The sequence below is a fragment of the Pelodiscus sinensis genome, chromosome 4 (assembly GCF_049634645.1).
Source record: "Pelodiscus sinensis isolate JC-2024 chromosome 4, ASM4963464v1, whole genome shotgun sequence".
Lineage (NCBI taxonomy): Eukaryota > Metazoa > Chordata > Testudines > Trionychidae > Pelodiscus > Pelodiscus sinensis.
The window spans coordinates 39578953-39600271 of record NC_134714.1 but is presented as its reverse complement, the minus strand read 5'-3'; the positions used below and the strand labels follow the sequence as shown (position 1 = coordinate 39600271).

At 41.3% G+C, this 21319-nt stretch overlaps 1 protein-coding gene and 1 long non-coding RNA gene across 5 annotated transcripts in view; one reads left to right on the top strand and one right to left on the bottom strand.

The window, feature by feature from the left end:
* The window catches only part of LOC112544630 (uncharacterized), a 60184-nt gene extending 39496 nt beyond the window's left edge, over positions 1-20688 (top strand). The window contains exons 1-5 of one of the 3 annotated variants that reach the window (XR_012903360.1): positions 16774-16912; positions 17327-17444; positions 18979-19070; positions 19328-19409; positions 19527-20688. This is a non-coding gene — a long non-coding RNA (uncharacterized LOC112544630). Of the gene's footprint in view, positions 1-16773; positions 16913-17010; positions 17211-17326; positions 17445-18978; positions 19071-19327; positions 19410-19526 lie in introns of those variants that run through there. The other 2 variants (XR_003087979.2, XR_012903361.1) reach the window with 2 other exon arrangements.
* Positions 1017-16841, bottom strand: DIO2 (iodothyronine deiodinase 2). 2 transcript variants are annotated; one of them, XM_006115979.3, is made up of 2 exons: positions 16072-16840; positions 1017-6072 (listed from the first exon to the last, which is right to left on the bottom strand). In XM_006115979.3, exons 1-2 carry the CDS (start codon positions 16291-16293, stop codon positions 5488-5490), a joined length of 807 nt encoding a protein of 268 aa, XP_006116041.2. In that variant the 5' UTR covers positions 16294-16840; the 3' UTR covers positions 1017-5487. The 2 variants fall into 2 exon arrangements, with proteins under 2 accessions (XP_006116041.2, XP_014425456.1); XM_014569970.3 differs by having other exon boundaries at positions 5500-6072; positions 16072-16841.
* Positions 20689-21319: the final 631 nt, after the last annotated feature.

Here is a 21319-nt window from a genome sequence, read left to right as displayed (position 1 = left end):
AGTGGACCACCTTGATTTTCATGCACACTTGCTCCTGGGTGGCCAGGCTGGCAGCTCTCCTGCCCTAGCCGGCCACTTTCCTGTGCCTAGTGCGGAGGTCGTGTACGAGGTCCATGATGTTCGCACTAGCTCAGGCAGGTGCCCGCCTCTTGCTGTCCCGGGCAAGCTCCCAGGAGCTGCCAGCCTGGTCCCGGGAAGAAGGGGAGGGCTGGGGGGCATCAGGTGGCTGGCTCGATCCGTGCCAGGTGCAGGGTCTGCTAGCTGGGTGCTGGCAGACTTGCACCTGGCACGGGCACCATAGCCAGCCCATGCCCCTTTAAGGGGTCCGGGGCCGGGATGGGGGCAGACAAGTTTCCCTGGTGTTGGCCAGAGTGGCCACCAGGGAAACCTGGGGAGGGCTAGCCTCCCACTAGTTTGAATTAAGGGGCTACACACCCCTTAATTCGAACTAGCTAGTTCGAACTAGGCTTAATCCTCGTAAAATGAGGTTTTCCTAGTTCAAACTAAGCGCTCTGCTAGTTCGAATTAAATTCGAAGTAGTGGAGCGCTAGTGTAGCGCCTATTAAAGTTAGTTCGAACTAACGGACGTTAGTTCGAACTAACTTTGTAGTTTAGACATACCCTGAGCACTTTAAGCCATTCCATTCATGAAATAGCTGCATGCATAAGTGCTGGATGCATATTACATTGCACACACATGTGCAAGATATATGGACATTTGTGTGTGCTTGCCTCGGGCTCATTTTTTGAAATATTGCTTGTACGGTGCATATTAAATATCACCCTAGACCTTTATAAACTGCTCTGTTTTATCTCTCTCAGAAAAAGCTCATCAGAGATTAAACAAAAAAGAAAACAGATCCTGACATTTATGTTCTGACATTTATGTTTTTCCCATATAGTCCAAGATCTAAACACTAGTGTATAGGCTGTTCTATCGAAAAAAGTGATCATTTATATTTTCACTGACCTGTAGAACTACATATTTAAAAATAAAAGAAACCAAAGAACACAACCTTTTTGCCTATAGATTTTATTAAAATACAAGAAAAAACAAGTCTAAAAAAGCACACATTCCACAGAGCATCAATATTACAAAACATTTTTACTGGTTCTCCTGTGAAGTATATTTTTAACATATAAACAATGATGCACACAAACAACGTCTCTACCCCCAGTCACCAAATGAACTGACATCAAACAGACCCTTCAAACCCAGAGAGAGCAAAATACAGAAAAATGCCAGTGTGATGACATCTGAACACCAACGGAGTTAGTGACTCTTTTGTTAGCATTCTTCATGAGCACACTAGCACCCTTACCTTGCTCTCATCCCCCATCTGTACAACCCAGAATTAGGACGTGTAGTTTGCCGCTGACATGGTGTAGAGTTGAACAAAACTGGCCATTATTCCCTACCTGACACCTCTTTTTTTTTTTTCCTTTGGTTATAGTACTGAATGTACATGTTAAAAATCTTCATCCTACACCAAATAACATATAAAGATATCAAACACACCACTGATATATTTTATAAGAAGGTTCGTGGATTTCTCCATCTAAACAACCTTCAGAAGAATAATTGCCATTAGCTTTTCAAAGTCCTAGGTGCAGCCACACATTTTTTCTTTCAAAGTGCAGCGTCTGACTCTCCACTGCCATACTGTAATGAACAATAGTTATTCTGTTCCAGCAGATGCCTTCTATAAAGACACAGACAAAGGCAAACAACCTCACAATGCATCTGGCCAATTATGCATGATCATGTCAATTATGTCATGTTGGTGGTAAAATGCCTTCCTGACTCACCTACCAATCAGATTACATTGCGAAGCCCGATTGGTTACCTTTTACTTTTTTTTTAAATCCTGCTAATATAGCTGCAGATATTAATCTTACCTATCTGTGTCTCTTTGTATCATTAATGGTGACATTTCATTAAGTTTTAAAAGATTTCTAAAAGCTGTATTCTTGTATGCCACCAAATTATTAAGGGATTTACATTTAAGGTTTCTATCAGTCACTTATAAAAGATAAAACATCTTTTTATCTAAACTCACTTCTTTTCTATACTGGCTATATATATATTTTAGGAGGGATCAAAAGAATGTACAGAATGTATCCCTGTTATGATAACCATAGAAATTGCTAGCATCTTTGCTTTTTGGTCAGGGTCAGGAATTCATGTTGCCAAGAAAGAAAGTTCAGATCCTTGAGGACTGTCTATTTAGAGAAGCTAGTTTTATAATCCTCTTTCTGTTCAAAAAACTCTCATCTATGAATAACAAGACACCCCCTCAGAAAAAAGAGAGACAAAATAGTGGAAATTAAAAAAAAAAAAACTCAATGACTTTAGCTATGCAAAGATGTATTAGACTTACTAACTTGCACTCCTTCTTGTAATCTTAAAGTATGCTTCAATAGTTATATTAGATGCATTAGATGAGGATAAAAGCTCTAGAATGAAGAGAGAAAGAAAAGAAAGAGAAAGCTTTACAAGGCACATGGGATTATAGCCTGAAGCAGTCTAAAGAATTAAATAGAAAATAACACTGATAATACTATTATAGACACCCACCCACTGAAAATCTTCATCTGGAATACTGTTTTCAGCTCTGGTCACCCTACCTGATAACAGTACTCTTGAGCAAAAAGAGAAGGGTCCAGAAATGAGAGGAAATGTGAAGAGTTATTAACCTAAATGAGGGACTGAAAGATTAATACTATTTAGTTTTAAAAGGACACAAATAAGACTTGCATCAAAAGTATATAAAAAAAGAATGGCACACAGAAAGAAAATTGGGTGTCCCTGCTTACTCCTTTTTATAATACAAGACCTAGGGGACAGTCAATTAAATTCAAAGGCAACATGTTTAAAACTGATAAAAATATTCTTTTTAAAAACAAACAGGATGTATTTTGATCATCATATTCACTGCCACAACACACAACTCAGTTCAAATCCTTCATAGCATTCCGAAAAAGGTTCAGACATTTATATGGATTACGAGGACATCTGCAGTCACACTAGAAAGGATAAGAGTCATAAGGGCACAAGCCAACCATTAGCTGTCTGCCAGATAGGATACCACACTAGATAAACGGGTGGATTAATCCACTAGGCAGTTCCTGTTTCTGTGCGCATAGGTTTAAGGTAACTCTCCCACATTGCCATAAAAATGTGTTACAGTCTACCACAGCAAGTGGTAGGTCATGACCACTTCACTGACTGGTCTGAGAAGTCAGCCTCAGATACCTGAAGGCAGACATTGAATATTCAACCTAAATTTTCCATTCTTTATTTTTTTCTTACCTCTTACTATATACCCTAAAGAAGACAACAGTGTATGTCATCTTCCCTTTCTTCCCATGCATCACAAATCACTTAGACCAATTTTGAAATCCTGAAATACGGGAGTATAATTCTCTTGCCTCCACCCATCTGAACTTGGCTCTCTGAAACTTGGTAAAGTTTCTCTGGGATGCTTTACCAAAGTTTGTGTGTGTGTGTGTAAAGGGAAGAATGATGCTGGATGCATTAAAAATCACACTCAAATTGCTGTCAAATATCATATCTATGCTTAAAAAAGAAACATTTTTTAAAATGCCATGTGCATTACCTGAATGGACTCATACCAAAACAAAAGAAACTATGCCAAGTATGATTAAAGAGACACTGTAAAACAGAAATTTCTCTTTTCTTTCAGTCCTTTCCTGTGTTTAGATTAAGATCTCAGGTGATTAGCATGGTAAAAGATTTAATATGCTACTTTAATTTTCCCCTCTTTATGCTGTTTGTTTGTATTGTGTTTCTCAGCGTGGACTGGAAAACTAGGTTGGTCAGGTTCACTCTTGTAATCTGTTTCACTTCCCAGTTCTCATGTACTAGCACAATGGAAGCATGTCCGTATGTGTTAGGCTTTGCAAAATCCTGTAATTTTTTATAAAACCTAAACATACTTACGGCATAGTCTAAGCTGACAGTGTCTCTTTAAATATACTTCAGAATATTCCCCTTAGCCATTCGTAAGAAACCCAGCCATTTGTTACAATTGTTCTTGATAATTCACTCAGTTCATCCTTAATGTCAGAGAATTAAGGCAGTGATTGATTTTAAAGCCAGTGTGATGGGTTTTTTTTCCCCCCAAAAAAAGCTTCTGAGAAGAAAGAAACATGAACAAAATGCTATCTTGACTAATGGAATGGCAATTGCTGAGTCTAAAGACTGTGTAACTTTCCAAGAAATAATATGGCTGTAAACTAATTGTAGGCAACTCGGACAGTAAAAATCTCCATGACCACTTTAATGGGGTAATAACTGGACAGGTTTCAATTCCAATGAGGTAAAGTGGTATGTAAGTCTCCCCACTCAAAAATATGCCTGCTATGTCAAAAGAAATAAATTACTTTTACAAAACTAAACATAAAATAGCTCCTAATTCTGTCTTTCTTTTTAAGAAAGAAAGAAAAAAACAACACTGATAAAATAAATCTTTTCGTTTCCACATATTGAATGCTGGCTGGCATCAGCTGAACTCTTCTCTCTTGCCCTGGACATAAGCTATGTATGTGTATATCTGTGTGTGGGGAGGACAAATGATCCTACTTTCTGAATTTTCAAAGTTATAGTTTTATTACACAATCTCAGTTTATTTCTCCCTCACTCGCAGTTAGGATCATGCAGCCTCTTTCCTCTGTATCTTTGCCCCCCAGGCTCGCGCTCGCTCTCGCTCTCTCACACACACACACACACACACACACACACACTAGCCTGAGAGCCAAATGCACCTATGGAGTTCTAAGGTGTGATATGCTGCCAATTTAATTGTGAACATATAGAGGCCTAAGTGTGTGTGTTAGACAGACATACACACTATACAGAGAGGCTGCCTTCAGAGAGTACAAAGACCCACATCTCACATACAATGTTTCATCTTGATCTCCGCAGCCAGTTTGCATTGCATGGTGGATCTTGTAGTTTCTGGTGGGTCATACCTTTATATCAATGTAGGAAGGCAGCCATAATCCATTTCATTTTATGCAAATTAATTGCAGACCTCAGGCTGCTGGCAAGTTGCCTACATAAGCCTCAATGGAAAATGAGATGTCCCTGATCAAATACATGAGGTCACCTCTCCAGAGAATTGCCTTCCAGGAAGCAATGCTTTCTTCTCATCCTAAAGCCAACATGTTGTTAAAGGGATGGAAAGAAATCTCATCTCATCACCTTTCATGCGCAGCAGCAGCACTTTTCACAGTGGCTTTTTCTATCCTGTTAAGGCAGAAGTAGCATTGTTTCACACAATTCTCTTTTATGTGGTATTGTTGTTGGGGTGTTTTTTTTTTCTGGCTTAAATTTATTTGACCTTATTATTGAATCTGTTCTCTTGCAACAGGCACAGAAGAGCCTATTGGAAAAGAGTGTGTGTTTTTTTTCCCTTTTATATCACTCCAAAGGGACAAGGTTCTTGACATACTTAGCTAAGCTTAGGCTGGATTTCATCTCTTGCTGAAGTTTTGCTCCAGCCAAAGCCGGACTTCTTGGAGGTTGTAGAAAAAGGGGCCCTTGCCCCCTAGGTAGGCAATTTTCTGTCTCTGCACGATGCATACTCGCTCAAAGGAGACCCCATAGGCCACATTGGCATTGTTGTCCATGCAATCAGCCACCACTTGGCACTGGGATGGCAAGGAAAACCGCTCCAGGAGCTGCTGAGCGGCTGCACATCGGTCTTCCTGGTTCCTGTGCTTCCTCACCTCGAATGAAAAAGAAGAGATTCCAGGGGCGGCCCAGCCATCCGATGGGTGAGCTTCATCGATGTAGACCAACAGGAAGTCGGCCACACCTGAGAACTCCTCCACCAGCTTGCTGAAGGCCGACAGCTGGCTCGTGAATGGGGGTCAGGTGGCCGAACCAAAGTTTACCACCAGTGGGCGCTCTGAATTGGCAAAGTCCAGAAGGTGGCACTTGGTTCCATATTTCCCACCAACACTTTTCTTCCTGCTATTGCTGCCGCCGCTGCCATTAGCTACATGGATTACATTGGAGTTTGGGGCTTCTCCACCCAATTTCACCTGATGGCAAAACAAATAAAGACATGATAAGTTACTGTGACTTGCTTCCACAGTGTCCTTCATGTTCACTCTCACAAAACAAACACAGCTGTTCAAACAACACAGTGTGTTCCCTACACAGAAAATGCTGCAGGCATCCTGGCTTGTAGCATATGATCTATATAAGACCAGCATCTTCTCCCACTGCAGTGTTTTGCCTAAAGCAGCAGGAAGAAAAAAGAATGTACAGCAGGAGGAAAGAAGAATGTGGCTAGTAGCTGAAGCAGGCAGATGGTAGTTATGTTCATGACCCTATCCTTAGATCTGGCTCTGGCTCTGACTCTGATTGTGAATAAGTCCTTGCACCACCAGTGCCTCAGTTTTCCCTTCAATAAATAATATGATATGTATGTATCACACGATTGACTCAAGTCTACAAGGAGCTCTGAGCTCTCCAGGTGAAAGATGACATGGAATTACAAAGTACTACTATAAAAGATAATTAATAAGTACAGTCAATGCAACTCTTGCACATCTATCCTTAGCATGAAGTTCTATAACAGCAATATAATTATTTTTGTATTTCTCTTCTAAATTCACTCTCTTCTTATCTCCTGCTGTTCAGAAATAAATGCTGTTTTGATTTCATTCATATAGGGCCAAATCCTGAGGTCCTGATCTAGACTGTATTCAGAAACTAGATTCCAAATGAAGTTAGCAGAAGTTTCAGTTGATTTAAGAACTCAGTAAGGACTTCTGAATTTGGTCCACAGAGATCATCTCAAAATCCATTAACCAAGCATTGCCTCCTGAAAAGCCAGAATCAGTAAGAACCAGGGCTTGAAAGCAGAATGCTCAGCTTGTGAGGGAGTGATGGGGGAAGGGGAATCTGTTTCATTATAGCTAAAATCCATCAATGAACTCATTGTAAAGTACTGGGACTTCAATCTCTTCATCTGAAGTGTAACTGTCCCTGACAAACATATGATCATTCATGGCTCAATTCCACTTTTTTAAAGGGTAACTGACATTCAACGTCTTCTTCCTTTCCTCTGACTCACTCATCAAGCCAACAGATTTTATGGGAATTCTTACTGGAGTAGATAGGCCCCATTTTATCTATTTTATAGGGGTAAACTAAACCCCAGTCTTGCCAAAGTTCACTCAGGACACATATACACTACAGAGTTATTTTCAAACTATTCAAAATGACAAGGTGAGCGTCCACACAGCAAGCCCATTATTTTGAAATTATTTCAAAATAACGGGCTTGTTATTTCAAAATACAGTAAAACTCCATTGGTCCGGCATCCAATGCTCCGGCACTCCTGATGGTCCGGCACCATCAGGAACCCGGAAGTGCTCTGGCTGCCAGACAACTGGAGCTGCTCTGCACCCAGTTTCCCCCATTCAGCTACTGCTGAAACTGACCAGCAGCTGAGTCAGGGAAGCCGGGGGCAGAGCAGCTGGAGTACTACCGGGTTGGTCCCGCAGCACCGAGGGGCGGTGCTGCGGGACCAACCCAGCAGCACCCCAGCTGCTCTGCCCTAGGCATCCCCAAGTCAGCCGCTGCTGAAACTGACCAGCAGCCTGGGGCAGAGCCGGACTATCGGAAGGGGGGGGCTATGAGGGGTCTGGGGCGGCATACCCCTCCACCTCACCCCAAACTCCTCATAGCCCCCCCTTCCAATAGTCCAGCATATCTGATAATCCGGCACCCCCTGGGTCCTAAAGGTGCGGAATTATCCGGAAGTTTACTGTAATGCCCCTCTTTCAAAATTGCTATTTTGGAATAGGGTTAGTGTGGCCCCATAGCAGCTGTTATTTCAAAATAACTATGCCCCAGAGTCAAATTAATTACTCCCCAATGCTTTCTGGGGCTTTAAGTTCAGGTAGTGGGTCCACATTAAGGGAGCCTGCCTTGGACTAATTTTGGGGCTTCCCTGTAGTATGGGCACACTATTTCTAAATAGTTATTTCAGGAATTATTATTTCAAAATAACATGGTAGTGTAAACATAGCTCAGTGATTAGACAGGAATAGAACCAAAGAGCCTCAACTCATGAAGTTCTCTGAGCTAAACACTAAATAATTGTGCTTATTAGTGATTATTGAGTCCAGGGTGATATTTTGAACCAGAAGAGTAATACCCGCATAATCCTGGCCTGAATCAAGCTTCATTGCTTTGGAAGCAGTGGTGAAAGTAACTTACAGTTTCTTACAGGTACTGTCCTATTGCAACCTGGGTCCCTGCCAGCTCTTTAAATAGCTCCCTGCTGGCTTTTGCCACAGCTCAGCCAGCTCTTGCCAGAGCTGCCCACCTGCTTACTTTCACTTCTGCTTGGAAGTGAATAAAGTTTGAAACGGGCTTGTTTTGGACATGCTGGAGCATGGGTGACAACTTCTGCTCTACTCCATGGACCCAGAAAAGCAAAAGAGCATTTACTCTAAGTTTACAGTAGAAAAGAAACATTCCATGGAGATTAGAGTGAAGAAAGGCGTCAGCCTATTGAGTGTTAGCCACTGTGATTATGGATTCATAACTCAAAATTAAGGAGTTGTTAGTGATATTACCCTGGAACTAGGGTCATATTTGGTGAATGAGGAGCCACCCCTCAAAAATCCAATCCAATACCTAGCACGTTCTTTAGCAGTAAAACGGACCTGCTCTCTCATGCACAAAGATGGACATTTCAGAGGAGCTGAAGTATATTGTGCAATATGATGATCTATGCTGTACACTGTGAGAGGATGAACAATGAACTAGAGTCTCTATGGCAGTGTGCTCATCTAATCAAGTAGAAAAATACCATGTGAATTATTAAGTTATTACTCATAATTAATCCTACTGTTTGGATTTCAAATATGCAAGGGCAAGTCTCAGAGCAGAAAAGGCAAAAAAGGAAAATCAGTGACTAAATCTGAAAAAGGAACAAAGTGGATCAGTAGACAGGAACATTTTAGCAACAGGTATTGCTAAAATTTTTCCATTTTTTCTTGGAAAAATATTCTGAAGGAAATTGTTTCTGAACAGCTTGATATTCCTCAATAAATCTGAGAAAACCCACCATCTGCTTAGGAATATTATGTGAGGAGAAAGAGTGGCTAAATTCACTGAGTAAATTCCTCTTTCCCAATTCTGCATTCAACTCTACCAAATACCACTTTCCCTGTATAGGGTTCCTAAACCCTGGAGGAAAAAAATAAAATTGTTTCAATTGGACATTAGTATAGTGCCCTTCACATATTACTTCACATTGACACCCAGTGTGTTAGCATGTATGACTGCACTCCTACAATGCACAGGTGTTCTCTGTCCCTCTCACAGGCAGACTGCTCTTTGCAAACCAAAAAGGTAAGGTTTAGAGACAAAATAAAAACTGGTTCCATGACACCATGTAGAGTAAAAAGCAGCCAAGATACTGCTGGTGTGACTAACCTCAATTCATTTCCCACAGCCACAAGAAAGTCTCACAGCCATGGGTTACCTATCATGTTAATTTTTGCTTTGAGGAGAGCTTGTGTTTGCTGTTTTGTCTTTAATGAGACATGCTTGCCAAGTAGGCATTCACAAGGCATTTTCTGCTCCTGCAGAGGAGTAATTAGGTCGGTGCTTCGTTCCATGCCAATGTTAGTCCCGCCAAAAAACCAACCCAGCCCAGTCATTAATGCTTAAACTCCAGCAGCAGCATCTCCACTAATTGGTCTTGATGAAGTTCTGATGTTCCCAAAGGGCCTCTTCATTTCACCAGGCTCAGGAACAGGATTGATATGGGATGACAATATTATCCTCACTGGTCATCTGCATTGTGGGGCTTTTCTGTTCTCTTTGTTGTCATTATGTATTACAGAAAGGGGGGGAGAAAGCTATTGGAAAAAAATTGACACAATGAAGACGCCTACCAAACAAGCCACATAATATTCAGTCCAACTGCTTTTGAAATCTTACACAAAAGCTGGCAAAAGATATGTTCTAAGAAACAAACCCTGGCTTCAGCATATCTATGGTCATGCACTTGTGTGTTGACTGTTTAGTCACTTAAGCTATGTCTACACTACAGGCTTCTTGTGCAAGAAGCTTTTTGCAGAAGAGATCTTCCACAAAAACTTCTTGAGCAAGAGCGCATCCACACTGCAAAAGTGCATCGAAAAAGTGATGCGCTTTTGTGCAAGAGAGTATCCAGACTGCATGGAGGCTCTCTCGAAAGGAAACTCTGATTGCTATTTACAGAATGGCCACCAGGGCACCTGTGCCTTTTTCGATTGCCTCTTTTTGTGCAAAAAAACTCTTTTGCCCATCCACACACACCTTTTTGCGAAAACTCACAGAAGAAGGAATACCTACACTGGAAAAAACCGCGTAAGGTATGGATGCTCCATGAGTTTTTGAGCAAAAATGGCTGTTTCTGCTTTAAAACTCTGTAGTGTAGACCTAGCCTTAGAGATGGCCTATTGGGTTCCAAGAGGAGGTGGAGGATTCTGCTTTCAGAGGAAAGCAATCCAGATTATGAACTATGAACTCTCCCCTCCCCTTAAAATCTCACCATCTCCACAAGCAAAGGGATCTCCCCAACTCAAAGCAATAACTGGTGCTTATTGCCAATCTTGCATTCGTTTGATTGCTCTGATACTGGAAGTCTCATTGTGGAGTGTTGTGGGCAGTGGAAAGGGGGAGCAAAGTTAGTGTTGCTTTAACATGTAGACTGAAAAATGCAGGGATGGAGGAGAAAAAAAAAAAGAAATATTCATAAACCATAAACTGGAAATAGAACATTACATCTGATTTGTATATTTGCCATACAGCCTGGGAAAAGCCTTGTGGAGTGTGGACAAGACATCACCTACTCATGTAGTGTCTTTTTACTTTGCTTTTTATCAGACCTAACTTATTGCTTTGGGGATCTTGTGCATTGAAAAATTGCTTTCATGCCCCATGTCAGGGATTTGCAAACTGTTTGGCAGACTCATCAGACTATATCAGCTTCGTAGGGGTGTTGAGAGATAATTAGCAGGCTGTGGTTTTAGCCATTTAAATATGCACACCCCCTATTAGGGATTGGGCCCCAACTACTGGGTATGGACAGAACTCTTTGAGTTCTTTCCTCCTTCTCAAGTTCTTCTCTATGCTTTGATTATACTCACTAAAATGCAGACCCAGAAGAGCCTGTCATTTCTCAGAGCCTCATCCAGATGTTAGGCTCTGGTGGCAAGGTTATACCATATTAGTATTATTTGCTTTTATGGAAGATTCAGTTGTGTAGGAATCTCTCAGTGCTTATAAACCATCTAAGATCCTTGCCTGGAAGAGTGTACATTAGCAGAAGGCTTATTGCAGAAGTTCCTCTTACTATGAAATTCAAAGAAAGACACTTCCTTACCTTCCAGGACAAAATAAACAAAGATGATAATTGCATAAGGGTTCAGGATAATTGTTCTACTGTCTGAAAAGCTCCTCAAAGTAGCACTGTAACCCAGAGGTATGCTAAAAAGCTGACCAATAGGAAATGGGGCACTTGCTCTTTATATGACTTTTGCAAATACACTTTATTGCTATGCAATTTTGCAGAACACCACTGTGCAATCTGTGATGTTAGAAGCTGTGATGCTCTTCCAGAAGAAGTTGAGATGCATGATGGTGCTTCTATGAATGAGCATACCCATTATTTGGGAAGAAAGTATAAAGCCAAGGGTTTGATGGTATGTCTAGTGATTTAACTGAGTGTCCATCAGACTCATAGTACTGGTTTAATCGACTATTAAATCCAGAAAAGCCTGAACATGTCAAAATTCTGGAGACTTCATGTAAGAGCTTGCTTTCGGTTCAAGTCTTTTTAGAAATAGGAAAGATCTGTACACACATAGCTATCAATCCGTCAAACTAGTCATGTCATTCTAATCACAGTAGAATTGGAGTGGGGGGAGAGAATGTCTTCTGATATTCCAAATAGTTTAGCTGCTTCAACCAAATTCCATTTAAAACACAATCCAAATATAAGGTTATCCCTACAAATGTACACTGCTACTGAAGTGCAGAATGGGCAAAATTCAGTCTTGGACAAGTGATAGATTTAAGATCTTACCTCCTGCTAATCTTCAAGGACTAGAAATAAAAACTATAAATTACTGGAGGGGACCTTCATAGCTTTCCAATGGGATACTCACTCCTAACTTTCCAATGGGATTTTTTCCATTGTCCTCTTGTTAGAAACTATTATTACATGCAACAGCAGAAACTTGATGCAGCCATTGGGTTAAGCTATTATCACCAGGGAGGATCTATAGTAGCAATAATAAAAGACTTTAACATCCTCAGTGGGCAAACAATAGATACTTTGATTTACTTGTTTAGCAAATGTACAGCTTACACTGGAACATTTTAAATATTTTTCTCCACTCCACCCCCTCAGCAGAATAGGACAGCTGAAGAATTCTCTGATGTTTGTTTGTTTGTTTTCTCATGTACATTTTATCTATGATTAGTGTATTTCTTCCGGCTTCCTGAATTCTGGTTTCTGATTTGAACATCTGCCAAATTGTTGATAGTGACTACACTGTTCCTTCTCTGTGATTTATAGAACAACCTCCTCCTCCCATGATGGGGCAAGGCCATGGGGTGCAGTGGCCTTGTGAGTCAAACATGGCTTTGCACCACCTCTAATTATTGGCTGCACATACAAGATGTGTTGCAAAGAGAGGTTCTTTAGAACTAAGTTAACTATTATGAGAGTTACCACAGCTATCAGTCAAGGCAGAGTAGCTTCATCCCAGTAAAAGCGCATTTCTGTATTCTGCTCTTAACTGTTCTGTTATTGTGTGCTGTTTACAAATAACTGTGTGTTGTCCCACAGAAGTGGTGAGTGAAATGATTTCTAGGAAAACTCTCTCTCTCTCTAGAGAGAGAGAGAGAGAGATTTACATTACTTCATTCCAAGTTCTTCCGCTATTTTTTGTGTGGCTTTGGTCTACTTCAACTATCTGTGCCTCAGTTTCCCCATCTGTAAAATGGGGATTATGAACCTTGCAGAGGTTTCTTGTGTTAGTATTCATAAAATGCTCTGAGATTCTCATTTGATGTGCATTATGCAACTGCAAAGTACTTTTACTAGTGAAAAAGTCCCTGATTCAGAAAGGCAGTTAAGCACATGACTGACATTAATCAGTTACATCTGATTGACATCTACTCTTGCTACCCAGCTGGATTTGGGCATACAGCATTTAAGTGGATCTGACATGTAAAATTAATTTCAGTACTTGGAAAAATATACATTTCTTTAGTCTCCTGTGGTCTCTACCAGTTTTTTCCTATGTAACTAGCTTTTTCTTCCCCTCCCCTGTAGAAGTGGTAGAAGACTCCCAGGGATTCACATACAGGCAATTTACAATCTACTCTTCTTCCGCTCTTAATTTTGACCTTCAATGTATTGTGTCTCCTCTATAAGTTGGCTCCCATACTAACCTCTGCATCTATAGCAGTTAGGAATCTCCAGTGTTCTTTGGGTCTCATCACTAAAGTCAACAGGAATCTTTCCAACAATATCTGTAAGTACTCAATCAGGTGCTTTGTGAAGGGACTGTGAACCTTTCTCTAAGAATCATTGCTGTGGAGGAATTCACCCCCCCCCCCCCAGGCTGGGGGTAAAATACTTGCCCAATTGAAGTCAATATGAATTTTGGCATTGACTTCAACGGGGCCAGGATATCACCCTACATGATATGGTTGTGACATGGTTGACGTGGTTCTAGGTGTTTAAAGTAAAATAAAAGCCTTTTTATTACCTTCTAAGACCTGAAGTTAAGGTTTGAGTTTCTTTGCCAATACCAGTGAATAACTACCCACTTCTTCAGTTGACTCAGTGATGCCATCACTAATAGATGAGGAAACACTGAATCATGAACTCAGGTCTTGGCAGATAAGGAAAGAAGGAAGTAATTTAACGGCTTCGTTTTAACATGCATCATTTGAATGTCGATATAACTTGCTATAGAAATTATAAGATTTGTTGGAGACTTATAGAACAATTCCATTCACCTTCAGGAAGCTAGTCAAAGTCTGAGCCTTCTCCCAATGTTAGGTGCAGTGGTCATAACCCAAGCCTAAGAGCTAGGAATGAATGAGTGCTCATCACAGCTCTGCTACTGGTTCCCTCTGTACCCATGATCAAGTCACATGTTCATCTTTGTGTCTCACTCTGAGCAGCAAAACAGGAGTAACAACATTTACCAGCCTACTTCACAGGGGCACTGAGACAGTTGGAGATTAAAGTGTGATAGAAGTGATTAGAATTCTTATTATATTTTACTTGAGCAGGTTTGGTTGGTTGACTGATTTGTATTGTGTTGAGTGAAGGGATTGATCACAGTTGGGATAGCTAATGTAATTTGTTTTATATATTGAAAATTATCTGTGTGTGCCTAAAGCTTCAGGACAGGCAGTAAATAAATCTGTAAATAAGCATCACTGTCAGCAGATCCCTACAGCGCAAGTTAAGAGCAAATGTATAATGCTATTGTAGAGAGAGGAGAGAAATACTTTTCAGCAGATACACAGCTATGATTCACAGAGGATATAAGAGAGAGTTAACCTAAATCCATCAGATGGGTTTCTGTTTCTTAAATCTTAATAGAGCAGCACATTCTAATAAACTGATCACAGGGCTGAAAGACCTTTGGTTTCTAATCCCAGCTTTGCTTCTTAGAGCTTGTCTAAATGAATACTTATTTCACAGCAGGCCAATGTGTAAATCTACTCTGCACAAGCCTGATGCAAGCTAATTGTCGGCCTGAACCCTCCTGCCACACATTAAAACTTCCCCAGGGCACTCTGATCTATCCCTCTTTGAAGTGAGAGCAGATTAGAGAGCACTAGGGAACTTTTAGTGTACGGTAGCAGGGGCCACGTGGACCCTTAGTGCACAGTAGGCTAGCACAGGTTAGAGCAGGGTTTCCCAACCTATGGGTTGGGACCCAAATATGTGTCACCATTACATTTCAAAAGGGTCCCCAGGTGGATCTTAAGGAGCCAGTCACATATTTTTTTTAATTGCCCTGGGACCAAGTCTTCCTAAATTGTGAAAATGGGTCCCTATCTGGAAAAGGTTGGGAACCACTGGGTTAGAGTCATACCTCATTTTGCTGCAAAGAAAGCATTTGCATAGACAAGCCCTTACTTGCTGTATGATTGGGAGCAAAATCCTTAATGTCTCTGTTTCCTAATTTACTATGTGGGGATTCAGATACTTGCACAGGTTTTATCCAACCTCACTAGTTAATGTTTGTATGGAATTTTGAAAGAGCATGTGCTGTGTAAATGCTATTAACATTATTAACTAAAGTCACCAGAGGACCAAATTCAAGTGATGAATCCTGAGCATGTGCCACTCAAGTCACATTGCGCATGCCCCAAGAACAGGCAGCTGTCCCTCAGCTGGTTACAAGTTTATTTTAAGCTTTGTCATGTTCTGTTTTCACTACTGCCATAGGAGTAAAGGGGGCTCTTTTTCAAAATCTACTCACCCAATCACAGTGTTTTCCTTCCTGATACAAAAAAGTTAATATATTAGCTGAATAAAAATGATGATATGTCAGAGTTATTTTTCTCCTTTGATGTAATGGACATTGGGATCACCCTGAGATACTATTTAAAGATCTAATATTTATATCACTTCTGAAGATGTTGCACTGGTCAAATGGGCAACAAAGATATTTAATAATGTTTGCACTTATATAATATTTTCATCCAATACGCCCAACATATTTTACAAAAAGCAGCAGCATTATCCTCGTGGCATAGCTAGAAAAACAGAGGCAGGAGAAAATTAAGTGACTTGCCCTATTTACACAGAGAGTCAGTGGCAGAGAAGGACACAAAGACTCAAGGTCTGTTAAATCTCAGGCCCCTGCCCTCCTGAAGAACAACTGTTTTCCACTCCCCTTATGCCAAACCAAACTCTAGCACAAAAGGGAACCAGAGTGCAGGGTGATCAGACCTTGTTCCCCTTCCCCTCTCGATCCCCTTCCCACCTGCTTGTAGGCGTCCAGGAGAAAGCTGTTCCAGACGCAGCGCAGCCCCTCCGAGGTCAGCATTCTTCGCCACTCGCCACGCGCCGCTTTCGACCGACTCAGGAGCAGCACCATGTGCTTCAGGAGGATCACAGAGTCGTAGAGTGCAAGAAAGAGGCAATTGGAGAAAAAAACCGGCAAGATCTGAAGCGTGATCAGCAAATCCACGCTTAACAGACCCATCTTCCCTGCTGCTGCTCTCCAACCGGCTCCCTTTAGCTCCCTTTTTTGCCCTGAACACTCATTTAAAAATAAGATACAATAAAATAAAAGGCATTTTTTAAAAAACTCATCAGCTCCCTCCACCTCCCGCCTCTTTCTCTCAACGGCAGCAGAAATGATTAAATATACTCAAGCTGGTCAAAAGCATAACTCAGCATGAAATTCATTCGGCTCGGAGCTGCTTTTTCTTTTTCAGAGACCAAGACGTTAACTAAAACGTTTCCCTTCTCCAAGAGCCCTTCTGAGTCCGTTAAAAAGACAGGCAGTTGTGCTTCTACTTCCCTGCAATTGCAAAATTTATCAGAGATTGTTCAGTTTCCTCTCCTGTCCTATTGTCTCTTGGCTGTTTAAGCACTAAGATTTCGGTGTCATCAGAGCTGCCAGGTGCAGCGCTACTTTTTTTTTTAAGTCTCTGTACACAAACTTTCTGTTCCTCTATGTGCCTGTGCCTCCCTCTCCTCTCTCTGTCTCTGTCTGTGGTGCAAAGTGCTTTCCCTCTGGAGTCCTAGCTTGCTTCCCTGAAGCCTTTTATACATTCCCTGGCTAATTGCTGCAATACAGAAATGAAACCCTAATCTTGGTAAAGATCTTGACGTCAATGTAAAAGAGGGCTTTACTTTGGCCAGGGCTGCTGTGAATAGAAAAGTGAAATTCTCAAAACTTTTTTTTTCTCTGAAGAGAAAAGAGAGAGGGCGGAACGTTGCTTTGTTGTTGAAAAAAAGAGGGGAGGGAAATCTCAATATGCTGCTGGCTGCTCTTTAGAAACTTTGGAAAAAGTATTTTCATATGACATGGAAGGTGACCCAGCAACATAGCTTTCTGGTGTTTTTTCTCCAGTCACCCTCTTCCCCTTTTGCCCTTTTGTCTTTTCCAGGAAGGTGTGTGAGTTGATGTATCCCTAGAAAGGCAGTATTTCTGTACATTTCCCTCCACTCCCATTGAGACAATGTGTACAGTGGTTTTAATATCTTTTGTTGTCTTCCTGGTATTTAAGGAAACATAAGAAAACACCCAGGACTGACTTCATCTGCTGATGTGTAAGAAGAGAAAGAAAAATAACATACTGGTGAATGAGTTTTGCTAAAGTTGAAGGACCTCACTAAAAAGATAAGGTGGGTCACATCCTCAGCTGGTGTAAATCAGCTTAATGCAATTGAGTTAAAACAGGGTACATTTATATTAGGAAAGGGTATGGCCCAATGTTAATGCCTCTTTTTCAGTTCAAAATCTCTCAAAGAAGGCAGTATGTCTTGGAAGATCTACATGTGGCTTAAAAGCCGAAACCCATATTGAAGAAAATTATTTTTTCCTTGTACTGTTAATTTCCTTTTACTATTAAACCCACTTTCCCAGATTTTTTTTTTTTACTTTGTGGGTACCTCTGAGCTATTTTAACAGGGTTCTAGCCTCCCCAGAGAAATATTTCCTATTAGCTTTTACATATTTATTTTTGAGTTAATTTATCAGCCTACATGGGTGCTTACAGAAGCCCCCATCACTGCACATCTCAGGGATAAAGTTATCAGCTGGGCACCTCCACTTTGTTTACCCAGAGCTCAGACGTATGGGTAGCAGTGAAAGCTTCCTTCCCACTATCATATGACCCGCCCTCCCACGCCCCCAACATGCCCTCTAGGGACTTTCTGTGCTTCTTTTTCAAATGCTGAAATGTTCTGGGGCTAAGCTCAGTTTTTCATTCAAATGAAATCAGCTATAAAGTCAAAATGCTGTTGGTGACATCACTCTGTTGCCATAGAAATGCTTGTAGTGTCACCAATGCAGCTTTATAACTCCAACTTGCAAAAACAAGGTATTAACAAGCATTTTTATATCCCCAAACATGTACAAGTCAGCATGTTCTTGTGATGTGAGCTCAATGGTAGGCACAAGGGTCTCCTGCGTGCTAATCCTGGCTCTTACACTTACTCACTGTGCGGCCGGGGGCAGGGATATCAAACTCTCCGTGGCAGGCCTTTTTAAAGCAGCAATAATGTATCTGCTTGCTACTAAATACACCATCCAAAATGACATTATTCAGTCTGTGAAGGACCCCATTGTCTAGACCCTTCCTTTATTCTGCCCAATGATATTAAAAGTGAGATTTGGAGGGGTGCCAGATCAATTGTCAATCATCGTTACTGGAAAAGGTTTGCAGACAGATCTAAACATAGGCGACTCCTGGTAGCACTCAGGAGGTGTACTGCATCCCTGTGCCCCCACCAAAATTGTAATTTCTAAATGGAGTATCCTCTTACCTCTCTGACTCTCTGGGTGGCCCTCTCTGAACCCCCTCCCCCTGTAAGCACCAGTCACCTATGGCTCTAAAGTCGGTCTGGCTTGGGCTTTTCCTTTTGCTCTGCGCTAAGGATACCCATAGCCAGGGGCATGCACTGAGAATACCCTGAATCCTGTGATTACTCAGACATATCCATGCAAGTCCCAGTGGTTTATGGACGGAGAGGATGTTTGTAAGACAGTTAGACTCTAGTTCCTTATGGATCTCTAAAATGGAGCTGGAGTTGAATAGGAAGCCAACTGACATGAAATGTTTTTTTGTTGATCTTTCTTGCTTTGGAGATAGACTAAGTTAAATTGTACTAGCTGGAGTTTCTTCTAGATCAGTGTTTCTTAAACTGTGCTCTGCAGACCCCTGACATCTCCAGGGGCTCCGTGAGGTTGACAAACTGGAAACATCAATGAGTACAACACATACAATCAGTGGACTTCTGGGGCTCCACGTAAGTACATACAATCAGTGGAGTGCTGGGGCTCCGCATAAATTTTTACACATGTAAAGGGCTCCGGAGCCCAAAACGTCTGAGAACCGCTATTCTAGGTAGTCATCACATTCAGCCCAGATAGTTTGTGTTGCAGAACTCTAATCGGGAGGTGACAAACGTGATTCTCCACAGTCACCTGTTCTGAATGAAGTGGTTTTGACTAGAAGGATATGGTAGAAGGCACTTCTTGACACAATGATTATCTATGTTCTCAGGAGCAGTGGTGAGACCAACAGAACTCAAAGACTGCACATCATCTTGACAGTCTGAGGATAAATGCCCTCTGTAATTAATTAGGTTAATAATTATTTACTGCTTTTCATATCATCTCCCTCTTCCTAGCAACCTCAGCTCTGTGTTCTGAGGACTGGGCCCGAGTTATCCACCATTTACCTATGTTCTTGTTTCTTTCAGGCATTGCAACATCTGAGGTTAGCACTGCTTGTATCTACAGAGAAACAGCTGTGCAAATAGTAACCTTCAGCAACACATTTGTAATATGGACCTGTGGCATCTCAGTACCTCCCCTAGAGCTCTCCCATCAAGTTGAAAAAGGAAGAAAGCCTGAACCTTGCAGATGTCAGCATGCAAGAACTTATTAAAAAGGATCAATTGCCCTTTTGAATCTTTTGGATTTGAGTCTGAGAGAAAAGATGGCCATTGATTGAAATACTAGCTTAGTACTTGGGAGACTTAAGTTCAATTCTGCTTTGCCACAGACTTCCAACATGACCTTAGGCAAGTCATCTAGTCTCTGTGCTTCCATTCCTCTATCTGCAAAATGGGGGTAAACAGTACTTCCCTACCTGACAAGAATGTTATGAGCTGCTCAGATACCTCAGTAAGGGAAAACAAAATTGCCACAAAATGATTTGTCTAAGACAAATGAGCAGAGACAACAAACATACTGTGGCACTTTCCACCCCTTACTGGGTCTTATATGTGGATAAACAGTATCAGCATAGATGTTTGTGCTCTGTTAATTGCCACAGAAAGATCACACATCAAAGTCATCTCCATACCATATCTTAGTTTGAACCCCAATAGCAATTGCAACAATTCTGGAGTTTGTTTCCTACCACACTCTTGATAACTTTGCCCAGGCATGAGAGGTTGAAGATGGAGTGATTGCTCCAGAGATAGCTGACCTCAAATACAGGTTTCTTTGAGCGCTTGCTAGATTATTACTGCTTCAGGGCAGTTGGTAGATCCCTTTCTTTGACAGAGGTCTCTACCAGCTTTCTGCAGCTTAAAAGACAGGGGCCTGCTTTACATGTTCAGAACCTTTTACTGCTTTTAGGGCCTTCATTTGAGAGACTGGGATTGTCATGATCATGAGGGTTAGCCAGCAGCCTGGTGATTAAGGGGTTAACTATGTCCCTTACCTAAGCCAGGTAGAGTCGGCCAATAGGAATGTAAGTAGGAATCTCAAACTGGGACAAAGGAATTTTTAGGTTTTCTCTCCTTTGTCTCTGGGCAGTTTCTTTCCAGCTACTGAAGGGGACAGATACTATGGCTATGTCTAGACTACATGACTCCGTCGACGGAGCCATTTAAAATAGTTTATTCGGCATAGGCAAACAAGCGGGGATTTAAATAATCTCCGCTTCATTAAAATAAAAATGGCTGCCACGCTATGCCGACGATCAGCTGATCTGGCACAGCGGGGCAGTCTAGACGCGCCACGGTCGACAAAGGAAGCCTGGGTTTGCCTTGTTTCACGAGGCATACCAGAGTGGTTGACAAAGGCTTCCCTTGTCAACCGTGGCGTGTCTAGACTGCCCCGCTGTGCCGTATCAGCTGATTGTTGGCACAGCGCAGTGGCTATTTTTATTTTAATGAAGCGGGGATTATTTAAATCCCCACTTCTTTGCCTATGCCAAATAAACTATTTTACATGGCTCCGTCGATGGAGCCATGTTGTCTAGACATAGCCTATGTCTCCCTCCAAGAAAAGACTCTTCACTATCTGTAAGTAGGGTAAAGTTTAGATAAATCCATTAGGTTTTATTGGTTTTGTTTTGGGAAATGGGATCTGATGTCTATGCATTTTTAAAATTGGGTTTTTCTCTCCTTTGTAATTAAGTCTTGGTCGTGGTGGGGTTTCCCCCATGAGTATATTAATTAGTGACTTTTCCATCTAGTCATTATGCTTACAACAGGAATATTGTGTTGATAATAAAAGTTCTTTCTCTTTTCTTTTTATT